This window comes from Coccinella septempunctata, chromosome 8 (genome assembly GCF_907165205.1).
Source record: "Coccinella septempunctata chromosome 8, icCocSept1.1, whole genome shotgun sequence".
NCBI classification, from domain to species: Eukaryota; Metazoa; Arthropoda; class Insecta; order Coleoptera; family Coccinellidae; genus Coccinella; species Coccinella septempunctata.
This window is the reverse complement of record NC_058196.1, coordinates 13,731,729-13,748,150: the sequence shown is the minus strand read 5'-3', so window position 1 is coordinate 13,748,150 and position 16,422 is coordinate 13,731,729. Positions and strand designations below refer to the sequence as shown.

The following is a 16,422-nucleotide window of genomic DNA, read 5'->3' as shown; positions in this document are numbered from 1 at the left end:
TTCGAACTTGTTCTAATAAAGCTATAATTGGAAGCTGGTAGCAGTTTGTGATGAATCTATCTGCGGAATGTTGTTTTAACTTTCGGAAGAAATGTTACGTTGGGAAACGAATTAATTAGATCTGCACGTGTATAAACTCTTGCAAGGTATAACTACATATACTATTCTACTGGACTAAGGTAATCAATGTAATCATTTACTATATTATAACATATATTTGACATTCACTTTTTTGAATTTGCCCAATCAAGAGATAGAATGTTGTTTGGCAAATGGTTATAAAGTTTAATGCCTTGATTGAGATTGAGAAGAAGAGGATGTTTAAGTATATGTGAATGTCTAAACTAAAAGATCCCATATAATGTAACATTTTTTTAATTTTTTTTATTTCCTGATCTTAATGTGTACTATTTGATTTGACATTTGAATGTCTTGAGGGATGAATAAAGATTATTATGAACTGAATATTATGAACTGGCAGCTTTAACACTCCTCTCCAGAAGAACATTCACATTATTTCAGATATCTCGGAGATCTAAAGGGTTAAGTACTGTTGAAGCTCTTTTCAGGTTTTTGATATTATGGTGTTGCTCGGGCCCTGGGTAATTCTCGGCTCCTTGTTGTCGATCAGGAGGAAGAAAAGGATGCCAGAATCATAAAAGTTCTCTTAAAATAATTATAAAATTATAAGAGATAGAGAGATGATGAAAGGAAATTATTCCTGTCTCCCCGTGAGTAGTGCTGCATCACACCCGTCGTTGTTATCAGTATACTGTATTCACATTTATTTTAGCAGTCGGTTGGCCATGAAATAATTTTCTCAAGTTTTTGTAACTAGAACGGAATAAGGTTGGCACTCATGAAATGTCGTTAATGTCATAACGCCGTTGCCACAACTAAAATCAATTTTTATTAAGAAAATGTCGAAAGTGTTTGAAAGAGGGAGAAGACAGGGTTTCAGGAAGTGCTATTTAGAATTTAGGTCCGCTCATTCGAATAGTTATACCCTGATATTCTAAAATCCACAATACGTCAGACGGTAGCGAACACATTCAATGTACGAGAATTTATATAATTCTTCATCTGAATCAAATCGACTTATATTTCAGCTGAATATTTCCACAATCAGAAAGATTGTGAAGAGGATGACAAAGAATTTCCTTCTATTGGCAGACCCAAAAAGTGGTGGCATTTGAGAATTTTATATTTTGGTCATAGATTAATAAAACTATGATTTTGGTGAATTGATACGAAACGTTACTACAGGATTTTCGATTAATGTCATCGTAGAATGAGTTTTCGATTGAATGAAAAATATTTCGTTTGACTTGTCCTATACATTGTAAATGTCTTAAGGTACCAATAAATACCCCATTATTATTATATCAATGTATTAAGATGAACAGCCACAAATACGACCCAGTTGTAATTGTTAATTGTTTATTCATGTGAAATTTTTGTTCAAAGGTGAAGTTCATCCTTACTTGAAACTTCCTTCAATTCCTTTTGCTTCCATTGATGCAAGATGATTTTTGTTGAAGAATTTAACATTTTTGTAATTATCTGTTAATTCATTCGGAAGATACCCATTCCCAACCACTGCATCCTATGCATTTCATCTTCAGGTTAATATTTTTGAAATCTGCAACTGATGTAACGTATTCAAACTTTAGCCAAAGGAGATAACGAACATTACCTCTCCTCAAGCTAGAGCATATTATGATATTATTATTATACTGATCTCTTGTATTTTTCATGGAAATAACTAGATTGGGTATGCCATCAGTTTGTATAAACTTAAATTTTGTTCGTCACATATATTCCGTAGATATTCGATATTGTGATAAAATAAGTAATAACAGAAACTTTTACGTAGAACGGGCAACATAGCGTTGATTTAAAACCCAAAAATGTTTTGACAAGCATCAACACCACACATTTTCGTACTATTCAGAGTGAAATGTGTCAAATTTCTATGGCCAACCGACTGCTAGAATAAAAGTGAATGGAGTATAGTAATACCCCTAGGGCCTTGATGATACAGAGATAATTTTGTCATAGAGAATGCTTTAAGCGTGTTGCTTGATAAAAGCCCGAAGCCGAAGGCCTCATTTATCAAGAGGATTTATCAAGGCTCGAGGTGTATTCGATAAGATAACTTTTTACTTTGTAGATTTCAAAAAATTGATTGTCAATCTGACTTTTAATATTTATTCATATTTATTTAACAAAACTACCATTATGAAAGGTACAATTGGTTTTTTTTTTGGTGTAGCAGGGGGAAAATCTGCAAGTCAGACGAACCACCCTCCCCTGAGGGGAGGGCTGCTTCTTGAATGTTGGTTCCGGGCATTTGCCTATAAACCGTTCATCTCTTAGTCGGGTTTCTTCTCGCACAATATCGTGCTGGGATTGATGTGTTTATCCTCTATTGGATAACACTTTATTAGATTTTTCAATAAGTTTCTGTTCTTATTTTAATCTCTTTTTAATTGATCTCTTGGTCTCCTTCGGTAAATTCGCATTCTCCTTTTGTCTTCCTCTGGGTCGTAATCCACGCTGTTTCGAATAATTTTTCTGCTTTTCCGTTCATGAATTCCGTTATGGTTTCCCATTTAAGGTCCCTATAAATCTGTCTATTCCTGATAAACCAAGGTGCATCTAGTGCACATCGTAGCAGCTTGTTTTTAGTGGCCTGAATTCTTTTGATATGGCTCTTTGCCGCGAAATCCCAGGCAACTGATCCATAAGTCAGTTAAGGACTACGGCTTTGATAATCTTCAATTTTATCTCTTTCGACATGTGGCTTCTTCTTCCTATAGAGTCTATTCATCGCTGCTTTCGTTTTGTCGATTGCTTGTTTGATATGACTTTTCCAAGTGAGTCCTTTGTCAAGCATTATTCCCAAATATTTGGCTTCATTTCTGCAGTCGATTTCTTCGCCGTCAATTTCTAGATTCGTTGTGTGTCGCAGTCTTCTCTTCTGTAGTAATATTGCTTGGCTCTTTTGTCCATTGAGCTTGATTTTCCACTTTATGCACCGGTCATTTGTTTCGTCAATCGTTTCTTGTAGAACTCCTTCTATTACTTCTGGGTTGCGGTGTCGAGTTGCTATGTCTGTGTCAGCATATAACGTTAACTGACAGTATACAAGCATCAAAAATTCTTTTTTTCAGGTTTATGGGGACGTAGTTGTTCTGGAATATATATTTTAGTTTCCAAAAGCCACCCATATCAGTCTCATTCGCCTGCTCAAGTCTGCTGTCTGATTCTCTCTACAAAATCTTATGTCCATTCGGTTGCATTCTCCAACTTTGTATAATGTAAATAGATGTCTTCCTCGATGTAACTCATTACCTTGGTCTTCGAGATGTTCATTTTTAAACCAACTTTTTCCGCAGTGTCCGCCAGTTCTTTCAGCATTTCTACCAGTTCTTGGGCATTACTGCTAATCAGGACAATATCATCCACAAACCGGAGATGGTTCAGGTACGATCCATCGATGTTAATCTTTCGTTTCCCAGTGCAACGATTCGTTCTCTAGAGCGAGGGTGAATAATTTTGGAGATATGGTATCGCCCTGACGTACAACCCTATTCAATCGGATTTATAAAACATTATCATGTTTCTCGTCTTGAGAAAAGACTTATGAAGCAGCCTGAAAAGCACGCATCCTATAAGAACTTCATGACAGAGTATTTGAATTTAGGTCATATGTCTCCTGCTCCCTCTGTCTCTTCTTACGTGATTCCTCATCACGTTGTTATGAAGGAAACTAGTTCAACTACGAACTTGAGAGTAGTTTTCAATGCTTCCGACCCAGACACTTCTGGTGTCTCGTTGAATGACCACCTGCTAAAAGGCCCCAAACTTCAACCTGAAATACAGAATATCGTTTTTGCATTTCGTCTTCATCCCATAACTTTGTGTAACTATGTATCGCAAACCCCTCCAGAGCATGGAAAGTATCAGCACATATACTGGCGGCCTTCTGATGATTTTTCAATATTGGAACAAACTTTGCACAACACGCAACACCCATAAAGCCACAAACCGTACGCGCATACTCAGATGAAAGGAGGATACTGACGCTAGAATACTGAGGAATAAAGCTGCATTCACAATCAATTCGCGGGCCGAAGTGCACTTCGGCACGAAATTTACCATTCGCAATAATCTTGGAACCAAATACTCAAATGAATCAAAAATGTAACTGATCAAAACATAAGCATCAGCATCATCTATAGCCGGCACGAAATTCCTTGCCGAAGTGATAGTTTGCGACTTGCAAGAAATTTTGTCTTGAATTTCATTGTGAATGGTATCGGAGAACGCCATCTGCTAAGCTTCCGTGCCGAAGTGCACTTCGGCCTGTGAATTGATTGTGAATGTAGCTTTATGCACAAAGAAACAGCCGATTGTGGTTCGCCGGCGCAACGAAAAAATCCGAATCCAACAATCATTTTATCGTGATTGGACCGGAGACTTGCCTCCGTCTCGTGGTTTTGAGAGTGGCTTCAGATTGGTCCCTGCTTTGTTCATCAGGATAAGTTTGAAATTTTCCATTAAAGCTGGTCTTGACTAGAGGAGCCTGACCTCCAGCTATGTGAAGCTGGCACCCCCAAATGCGAATTTTGAAACAAAAATTTCAGGGTCGTTTGTCCATTTTTTTTTTTCATTTGTCCAGGCACCGTTTTAGAGATATCGGAAAAACACTTTTTTCTACAAGCGTGCGCGTTCAACCCTTTTCCCGCACGCATTCCAAGTTGCAAAGAGTCACTTTCCCGAAAGGTGCGGGAAAAACGCCTGCTGTTTCTTTCCCTTACGCATTTGCGTGCGGGAATGGATTAGCAGGGGTTTTTCCCGCACGCAAATATTATAGAGTAAATTAAATTCTATCATGTTTCTATGCACAGAACGTTAACGATGAGAAACTCATAGTAATGACATGCTGAATTACGTCTGTCATTATATATGAATTAATCAAATGAGATTTGATCTGTTTCGTGAAATGGATACATTTCTATATTTCAAGCGCTTATTTTGGATAATAAAAGGTTATGTCTTTGGTTTTTCTTCATCATAGACCTAATATCAATCAATTCGATATTAGATCTATGTTCTCAATCAACATTTGTTTCCATTGCTGTCAAAGTTGTAAACAATAGTTATTTTCCTATCAAGTGCGGAAAGTGATACTTGCCCGCACGAAACTGCCGTTGCCCGAACGATGCGAAGCGCGCAGGTATAACGAGTGTTCTATAGGTACGTAAAAATGGATCGCTTGGCAAACTTTTCTAAGAGGCATCATTGATCATATGGGATGAATGAACTATGAGTCATAAAGCTTATGTTGAAGCAGTAGACCAACTCTCCAAGACCTTACAAACTCAGAGGCTATCATGACTGGTATACACTGTCTGTGTACCAGTCTTCAAGAATTTTTAAATTGTTTGAGTCATTTTTGCCCACCACCTCACGACGTTATATTGAAAATTGGTATTTTCGTCATGCTGTTGAGTCCTCTCGAACATGATGTGTAATGGCAAAAAAGAATTGTGGGAAAATATAATCATGGCGACCATACTCACGCCGCCAGCAATGAGACAAAATGCTTATATTCCGCTGATACCCGTAAATCCGACGGATTTGCTAATATCGTTCAAAAGGCTGCAGTTTCCTTTCAAAATTGTTGGTTATGCAACCCAAAATAACAATTCTGATAGTTCTAAGAGGTTAGTTTTAGTTCAAATGTATCGTTATTAATTGTCAATGTCAGAGCAAAAAGACGCGGCAATTTTTCTACATGTCTCAGTAGTGTAAGTCTTGATGCAAGCGTTGATGCGTTATGAGTGTATGTAAATGCTCCACAAGTGTGTAATAAACCATAAAAAGGATTCAACGTTTTTCACTGAACCTCTAAAATCAACAGTAATATCAACCATAAGAAGTCTGAATGTCGTAAAAGGAAAGCTCAGAATACTTGTAACCTCACTGAAAAAGATAAAGAAGAAGATATATGCTTCATAACCTCTGCAGGTACAGAAACAATATTAGAAACAAATAATATTGTCAATTTCATTATAGACAGTGGAGCGACAAACCACCTGGTCAACACCAGTATAGGAAAATATCTGACAGATGTCAAAGATATACATTGTAAAATAAATGTAGCCAAGGTAGGAGAAACCATTATAAGTAGAAGACAAGGAACGTTGCATGTAGAGACTGAGAAAGGAAGAAAACTTACAATTAAGAATGTCCTAGAATGCGAAAATATAATGTACAATTTACTTTCTATTAGAAGAATGGAAGAGAAAGGCCTTCAGGTATTATTTCAAAATAAAAATGCAGTAATCATGAAAAATGGTACAGAAATGGCAAAAGGAAATTTGAGAGGAAACTTATATACTTTAACATTAAACCTACAATCGACAGTAGAAGCGAACATAGCACAAGATCAAAATAACTTGTGGCACAGAAGAATGGGTCATTCCTCAAGATATGTATCAGAAGGAACTTGTGAAATATGTCTTAAAGGAAAACAAACAAGGTTACCTTACAAGAAGCTTGATGAGGAGAGAAAAGCAAAGAGAATATTGGAATCAGTATCTACAGATGTGTGCGGTCCCATAACACCAACATCTCACGATGGTAAGAAGTATTTTGTCACCTTCATAGATAATTTCAGTCATTTTTCAATGGTATACTGTATGGAACAGAAGAGTGAAGTATTGGAAAAGTTTAAGACATATGTATCGATGGTTGAAGCTAGGTTTAGTTGCAAAATCGAGAGACTAAGATGTGATAATGGTGGAGAATATATATCCAAAGATTTTAAACAGTTCTGCAGAAACAAAGGAATAAAGGTACAATATACTGTCCCACACAACCCCCAACAAAATGGTATTGCGGAGAGGTTCAACCGAACCATCCTAGAAAGAACCAGATGCATGATATTCGATTCTGAAGTAGACAAAATATTCTGGAGTGAAGCAATCAAAACTGCAGCTTATCTAATCAACCGAACTGCTACCTCTACAATAGCAGAGAAGAAGACACCAGCTGAATTATGGTATAGGGAAAAACCAAATCTTGAGAAAATAAGAATATTTGGATGTGATGCCTATGTCCATACTATAAAAGAAGAAAGAAACGGAAAATTGGATGTATGTAGCAGAAAAATGATCATGATGGGTTACACAGACAACGGCTATAGAATTTGGGATACAGAAAAACATAAAATAATTACAGCAAGAAATGTTATTTTCAACGAACACTGTAAAGAAAACAAAGTTAATATTCCTATACAAGATGACAGCTACACTGAAGATATTAAATGTGAAATAAACAATGATCATCAAAACAGCCTTGAAGAAAATCATGAAACCGAAGATAAGTGAAAGGCGAAAACAAGAAGTGGTAGAGAAATAAAATTACCCAGAAGGTATGAAAATTATGACATGAATCAAGAAGAAAACCTAATGATAGCATTATCTGCGGGAAATCTGTTAGAAGAATTACCTCAAACATTTGATGAAGCAATGTACATAGGAAAAGGATGGGAAGAAGCCATTGAAAGTGAAATGAGTGCGTTGATCAAAAATGAAACGTGGGACATAGTGCGGAGAACGCGAAATCAGAGTGTAATCGATTCGAAATGGGTTTTCAAAGAAAAAGAACTTGACGGAAAATTAGTGAAGAAAGCAAGATTAGTAGCTCGCGGTTATAAGCAGTGCGATCAAAGCTACGAAATGTATTCACCAGTGGCGCGTATGGTTACACTCAGGGTGTTGTTCTCCCTATGCGTTCAACAAGATTTGTATATCGGACAACTGGATGTGAAGTGCGCGTTCCTAAATGGCGATTTGAAAGAACCAGTCTACATGGAGATACCTAAAGGACTTAAGATAAAACAACACAGCCCTGACATGGTATGTAAGCTGAAAAAGGCGTTATATGGTCTTCGACAAGCCCCGAAGTGTTGGTATGAAAAACTACACTGTAATTTGACAGACATCAGTTTAAAAAGGTCAAATTCAGATCCTTGTTTATATTACAATGCTGATATATTTTTGATTGTGCATGTTGATGATTTAGTTTTGTTCTCAAGGTCATTGGAGAAGTTGAACGACTTGAAACAAAGATTGATGACACAATTTGAAATGAGAGATTTGAGTCCAAACGTGTCAAAAATATCTACACTAAATTTTCTTGGATTGAATATTGTCAAAAATGAAAAATTTTTGTTTGTAAATCAAAAGAATTTAATAAATAAAATTTTGAACAAGTTCTGTATGAACGATTGCAGCTTATCGGATATTCCGATACAACCAAAAATTAATTTGAGTAAAAATGATTTTGAGAATGAAAGTATTGATAAATTACCTTATAGACAATTGATAGGTCATCTTATGTATGTGATGTTAGGTAGTCGACCAGATTTGTGCTTTGCAATTACATATTTCAGTCAATTTCAAAATAATTTTGGTAGAGAACACTGGAAATTTTTGAAGAATGTTCTCAGATATTTAAAAGCCACACAAAATTTTGGATTAAAATTCGTTAAATCTAATTGTGAAGATAATATTATTAGTGCTTATGTCGATGCTGATTTTGCTAATGATCTAAATGATCGGAAAAGTGTTTCAGGATTTTGTATAAAAATATATGATAATCTAGTATCTTGGAAAAGCAAGAAACAACCAACTGTATCATTATCAAGTGCTGAATCTGAATATGTTGCACTATCAAACTGTGTTACAGAATCAATCTTTTTGTCACAATTGTTAAGCGAAATTTTAAATAAGACTACATTTCCTGTGAGGATTTTTGAAGACAATCAGTCTTGTATCAAAATGGCTGAAACCTTAGAAACAAAAAGAACTAAACACATTGATGTGAAACATCATTTTATTAGAGATTGTGTCAGTAAAAATGAAATAAATCTGAACTATATTCCAAGTGATCAGCAAGAAGCTGACATTTTTACTAAAGCTTTGAATACTGTAAAATTTAAGTATTCTAGAGAGAAATTGAATGTTGTTTGCATAAATAATTTGTAATTCAATAAACTCAGAATTGAGGAGGGGTGTTGGTTATGCAACCCAAAATAACAATTCTGTTAGTTCTAAGAGGTTAGTTTTAGTTCAAATGTATCGTTATTAATTGTCAATGTCAGAGCAAAAAGACGCGGCAATTTTTCTACATGTCTCAGTAGTGTAAGTCTTGATGCAAGCGTTGATGCATTATGAGTGTATGTAAATGCTCCACAAGTGTGTGATAAACCATAAAAAGGATTCAACGTTTTTCACTGAACCTCTAAAATCAACAAAAATTTCATTTCCCCCATGATAAATAAATAAGGGTCAAACATTCAATGTGGAGGGCATAAACTTGAGAAGAAGTTTTTTCCCATGGGCATTCATACATTATCTTATGTCGACTTGGAACTCCAGAAAGTCAATACATTTGCTGTCAGAGAAAGCATAAAAACAAAAGTAGTGTACAGAGAAGTCTCAAACAATAAACATAATCGCCCACTATATGCTGAATATATTAGAATTTTTCGATAGTTATTTTCGTTGTTGTAGAAAAGCACGAACATAATAAAATTTCCACTAGATATTTTCGGCGAAATCAGGAGTTTTTGAAATAAAGGAATATTCTGAGTTTACTACTTGTACTTCGATAAAATAGAGATTAAATGTTTCTAGTGATCCTGTACAGTAGATCCTCTTCTATCGTTTAACTTCTTATTCATTATTCATTGAATAGAAGATATTTTTATAATTATGGTAATAGGAATATCCCAAGGAACGCTTCATCGAGTTCAAATTAATCGTGAACGAAACCAATTAACAAATAGGTGAAAGTGGTATCGAAAAGTGTGGACAGCAATTTTAATTTCAGATTTATCTGTAGATCGTAAAATACAATAGAAATTTAATGGATTATTGTATGAAGATGAAATGCATAAAGGCGATGAATTCCGATCAGTATGGAATAATAAAAGCGGACACGTACGTAATTGGTGTTGCGATTCTTGAAGTATCGTGAGTGAATGTGAAGGTTTCTGATGAAAAAACGATCCATTTTGGCGATAATTGGCCAACACATGTCACAGTGATATTTGTGATCAAATAAGAGAGGGGCAAGAAAAGAATCAGTATTCAACACAAAGGCACACCGCGATTGCAATTTTCAATTGTTTTCGTGTTTGACTTGGTCCAAGAAGTTCTTCAAACTACTTATTTTCCCTTTTGAAAGTCATTGTACAGAAAAATACAAATTTATTCAGATCACGTACTTATTCTACATTAGTATGCTATTTTTGGCAACATGTCAATATCAAATATCATATACGTTCCTCTTCTGACTAGCTAAAAGAGCTCGAATGTGTTTACTGGTAGTTGTATGTGTGCATTCAGTAGTTTCTTCAAACTGTGTTACATATTACTATTATAAGTTTGTATTAATGAGAGGAGAGGATTCAATGCGTCATTTTGATGAAAACTTAGTTATTTGAGCAGACTGCGAAAGCACGTCGGCTCGATCAGTTTCGGAAGGTTATAAGACATCATCATCATCTTCAGGAGTCAAGTAACAGGACGACTGCAACGAAAAGAAACAAAAATTGCGTGGAATAATTTCAGGTTGAAAGAAGGGGCCAAGGAGATAATCCAGTTTACGATGCAGCAGCCCTGTCATAGCTGTTTGAATGGTCATAAAAATCGACCGTCACACATATCCGTCAACATATGAAATCAAATTCATTACAATTAAAAATTCGAGTCACAAACTTTGAAAAATGTTTCAAGTGAGGCGAATATACTTAAACAATACAAAACAACAACATGACTCGAGAAGAAAACTCAGCTCCCAAGCACACATGGCCGTCAGTGAAGACAGTTCCCTTGGTAACAGAATCGATCACTTCGTGCACTCTACATATAAACAGTAAAATGTAAATATTATTTGTATCACGGAACACTGGTTCTCACAAAATCTAGTGGAAAAAATAAGAATTCAGGATTTTATGATTGTCAGTTTACTTGGTCGCCCTTCATCTAGATCGGGATATAGGTAGATATGGAGGTGCAGCATTAGTTGTCAGAGACGGTATTTTGTGCAAGGAAATTCCAGAATTGAAAGAATACTCAATAGAAAACGAAATTGAAGTGGCCGCAGCTAATTTCAGAAATTTGAAACTTGTTATGATTTCACTATATAGACCAACTTCTGGCAATATTCAACTGTTTTTGTCTAACCTGGCTCGCATATTGAAAAAATGTTTTGATCGGTATGAAAATTAGAAAATCATATTTTCGGGTAATTTCAATATAGATTCCATCAAAGCAACTAAAGAAAAGATAGAATTGATTGAATTATTCAAGATGTATTATTTTCAACACATTTTCAACAGAGTGACTAAGCGGTCCAGTTCATGTATTGACAATATGTTCGTTAATTTCTTCGATAGTGAAAATAAAAATTACTCCTGGCAACCCTATTTGTCAGACCCTCAGCCACAAATTCTGTTATGTCCATTTGATTCAGGAAAAACCAAAAAAAAAGATAATTTCAAGATTGTGAGAAATATTAACGCAAAAAATACTGAGTGATTTATTCAACAAATAAAACCCGTTGATTGGAGACTCCTTTATGACGATGACTCGAAGACACAGTTCGACAATTTTCATGAGGCGCTATTATCCATCTTTGACTCATCGTTCCCTTAAAAAACAAGTTGAGATTAGAGAAACTATAATACATAAATGTCCAAAGAAAATAAAAATAATACAAAATAAAGTAGATGCAGCTCGAACTCCTGAAAGCTAGTCCCTGAAAGACTAGAAGAACAAGGATGTATATGGTTTTTCGATGCCGTTGTTGAAGAAGATTATCCCATACGTTCGAAAACCTATATGCAAGGTCAAAACGACTCTTTTGAACAAGGGACGTTCTCGGAAAAATTGAAGACTGCTGTGGCAACACCAATACTGAAGAAGGGAGATCCAGATATGTGCGAAAACTACAGACCAATATCCATCCTACCAGCCTCATCTGAAGTTTTTGAATATGTCTTGAAAAACCGTGTGATAGAGTTTCTTGAGAGAAATGCTTTCCCCAATCATTCCCAACATGGTTTCAGACGCCGGCGTTCAACTATCACGGCAATGATCGATGCACTCGATAACTTACCTAGGAATTACATTTTTCATTCTTCGCTCGCCTGGAGTAGATATATTTATGAACTGTGCAGAAGGCTGTCGACCGCCATATTTTTGATCAAAATGATGAAACAGATATCGAGTGTGGAAACTGCTAAACTCATCTATTATTCGACATTTCACAGCTTTATGGAATCATTCTTTGGGGACAAAGTTCCCATATGAAGAAGGTTCTTCTGAAACGAAAAAGGGCCATCAGAATATTCTATGCTCTATGAGATGGAACGAACTGAAAGCTGCCGGGGAGTTTTCAGAAGGGAGAAAATTCTTACGGTTGTATCATGTTTCATACTTACCTGTCTGAAATATGTTCATCAGAATCGAGACAAATTTTCAACTAATTGTCACTACCACGATTTTAACACTCGTGGGAGAAATAACTTTGCTCTTGAACATACTAGACTTAAGAAAACTCAGCAGGGTCCAACTTTTATTTGTCTGAAATTATATAATAAACTGCCTGACACTATCAAAATGTTAAGTGAACAAATCTTTAACAAGAAAGTTGAAGAACTGTTACTACAGAACACAATCTACAGTTTGGTTGAATTTTAAAATGTTTGTTTATCTGTCTGAAATTTTATGATTACTCAGATATTTTTTTATTGACACACCGTGGAACTGACGGTGTATATTTATGAAGTACAGTGCATCCCATTTTGGGTGAGACAGCCAGGTTTCTTGTTTGTTATTTAAGATAGAGCCTCGCGGTTTTCACGTTCCTGTCCTACTTTTTTGTGAAACTCAAGTTGGCCTAATCAGATTTTGCATAACTGTTTCCGTTCATGAGATAGGGGGGATTTTGGAAATTGATACTTTTCGGACACCTCCTTCATCTCCGAAGTTATTAGAAATAATGCTTAGCTAAAAATTATAGTTTTTATTATTTATTTATTATATAATAAATATATTTATTCTGTATCAGACGTATACGTCTGATACAGAATTCTGCGTAGAATCCGGTGGAGTACTCAATTTTTTTCGAGGTTTAGTTTTGAAGATACGACACAAACCTATATTTTTTTAATGGAACACCCTGTATTTTATTACTTCGCTGAATTCTTTATTTTTTTCCCTTCAAAATGATGTATAATCTATATAGTTAGGATGTTGGCCATAGCCTAATGGTGAATGCAGGTCATCCAGGCCTTTCACAAAACTTGCTTGTTTTGTATCCTAAGGCTATTAGTTTCGGAGATACGGGGTGATTCATGAATATTGGCCTAAATTTGCGATAGCCATAACACTGGACTACAAGGTCCGATTCCGATCAAATTTTATGTGTTTGTTCACTTCAGAAAGCTCGACTCTTCCAAACTTTCAAATTCATGAAATATCAATATTTTCAGGGCAGTACGCAGAATATCGTGATTTTGCATTCAAGCCCCAAAATCTATATTTTTTACACTCCAATTTCGTTATTGTCATGAAAAACTACATAATATATTCTAAGAAATTCAATTTTAACTTTGCATGGCACACTTGTCACAAGGGAATAGGAACCGGACGAATTCAATTTTAGGTCATTTTTTTTCGAAATACGGTCCTGTTTTTATTCCTTCGATGATAATATTTATTGTCCTTTGCCGCGATTCCGAGTTCTTTTAAATTCTGTTTTTATGAAGCAAATACACTTACGGATTACATTTTCCAAGATGGTTGTCATCATTTTTACCTCAATTCAATATGTAATTTCAGAAGAATTCACAACTCGACTTTGCATACTTTTAAAAACTTTTTTACGAACACTCAGTATGTGCTGAGGGTTTAAAATGAAGAAGTGAACAGAATTCAAAATAATTCAGAATCTCGCCAAAGAAACAGAAACAGGACCGTATTTCGAAAAAATGACATAAAATATCAGTTTGTTCGGTTCCTATTCCCGTTTGACAAGTGTGCCATGCAAAGTGAAAACTGAATTCCTTAGAATGGGTTATGTAGTTTTTCATGGCAGTAACGAAATTTCTGTAAGAGATGTGAAAAATATAGATTTTGGAGCTTGAATGAAAAATCATGATATTCTGAGTACTGCCCTGAAAATATGGATATTTCATGAACCGTTTGCAAGATCCTTCTGAAGTGAACAAATCCATAAAATTTGATCGAAATCGGACCTTGCATTCGAGAGTTATGGCAATCGCAAATTTAGTTCAATATTCATGAATCACCTCGTATCTCGGAAACTAATAGCCTTAGGATACAAAACAAGCAAGTTTTTTGAAAGGCCTGGATGACCTGCATTCACTATTGGGCTATGGCCAACGACTCATGAAACACCCTGTATATTTTTGGAACCGTAGTGGGTCATCTTTATTTCAAAATAGCAGCTGAATCAGTAACTGCGTCCAGGAGAAATACGAACAGTTGCATTATCAGACTCTAAATTACTTGTATGGTACCCCGTTACGCTAACCTCTGCTAAAACTGTATCTCATACACGTGCTATAATTATTGTTTGATGTTAAAGATTGTAATGCTCTATATCAAAAGAATATATATAAATCCTTTTTAAGCTTCCTCTAATCCTATCCCTACTAAAAATGACACTAAAGGAAACTTTGAGCTTAAAGAGACTTCATATTTGATTATGAGGCTGACCGTTGGTGGTTTTAATTTGTAATCCTCTAGGTTACCTCAATCTTCAATGAAAATGCTACGTATTTTATTTGGTTCACTCTGTATATGTAACACCAATTTCTGTAAACTGCGATTTAATTGAATTATCGATCCACCTTTTACAGGAGGATCCCAGGAAGGCCCGAGGATAAAGAGAACGAAGCCTTCTTCTTCGTCTGAGGCGGGAAACGACGTCGACAGCGAATTAGAGGAAAGGAACAATCAACTGAAGGCGAATTACGTCCCCCCCGGATTTATAAGTCCCTCTGTAATTGAATATCTGGAACTAGGAAAATCTATTCCAGGTGAGTTTCCGATTAACCGATTTGGGTTAGAGAGACGCTAAAAACATGTTGTAATGTAGGTATTCATATTTTTCTTCTTTCAATAATGTTAAAAATACGGAAAATCAGGTACGGACCTGAAGTGAGGAGCTTTCGCTTCCGCTCATTCGTCGAAGCCATTAAAAGGAGGTCACCCATCCAGATACTGAACTCGAACAACGTTGCTTTGTTTCCAGAAAAAAATCCCAATATTTCCAAAAATGTAAATGTACGTTAATGGGAGCAGCAAATCTTAGCTAATGCCAACGTATCGCAAAAAATATATTGTCACTTCTTCAGGGCTAAAAAATACAGATCATCGTGAATAAAAACGAAAAACGACTACACACACAGAAAAAAACAAATCAACATGAACATGATAAAATAGACAATTGCAGAGTCACGATCCGCACTGAGACACACTTACCAAAGCCAAATTATGCCTTCAAAAATAGATGGTAGAAGAAGGGACAGCAAACAGTGATACTTTGAAAAAACTTATTGTCTTGTAGCGCGTTCGACATCGCTTCAACCGTCGAATGAAATTTGTTAACTGAAAGAGACAGAATTCAAATGAACATACACAGTGCCACCCACATATGTCCCACTATCAGATAACAGACCGAACCCCTTACCGTTTTCTGGTTTCGAAAATTTCCAAAACATTCTCATATAATAAATGGAACTCAAATTCTGAGTGTATACTCTATTATTAACTGTCTCGTTCAGCCTTATAAATATCATTTCGCTAATATTGCGCTTCAACCAGTTGTCCTCAAAATCCAAAATATTGACACTGTCAAAATCAAACTGATGCTGCTTCTGAAAATGATGGCCAATATGGTGATGTCGGAATGTATTGAGGTGTGTAAGTCTAAGTTATCTTTTCCTATACCCATCCTGAAATTGTATGTTGACGATACCTTCCTAGCCGTCCCGGCGGACAAACTTGACGAACTTTTGAGCGTGCTCAATAATTATCACCCACGACTTCAATTCACAAGTGGGGTTTAGGTTGATGGTGGTACCTTACCTTTCCTGGATGTGTTGGTGAGGAGATGTGACGATGGATCTCTTGTGTCGTGTTGGTACAGTAAACCAATAAGTTCTGGTCGGATTTTAAATTACAAATCATATTGTAGTTTTTCTTACAAATTGTCAGCTATTAATTAATTTATAGAACCAGAAATATTTTAGATTTTGAGGACAACTGGTTGAAGCGCAATATTAGTGAAATGCTATTTATAAGT

General features: G+C 35.7%; 1 protein-coding gene across 1 annotated transcript in view; it reads left to right on the top strand.

Annotated features, from left to right (window-relative positions):
• The window catches only part of LOC123319328, a 76,190-nt gene that overhangs the window by 6,184 nt on the left and 53,584 nt on the right, over window positions 1-16,422 (top strand). The window contains exon 2 of the mRNA XM_044906239.1: window positions 14,975-15,154. Coding sequence (XP_044762174.1) covers window positions 14,975-15,154 — 180 coding nt within the window. The remainder of the gene's footprint in view (window positions 1-14,974; window positions 15,155-16,422) is intronic.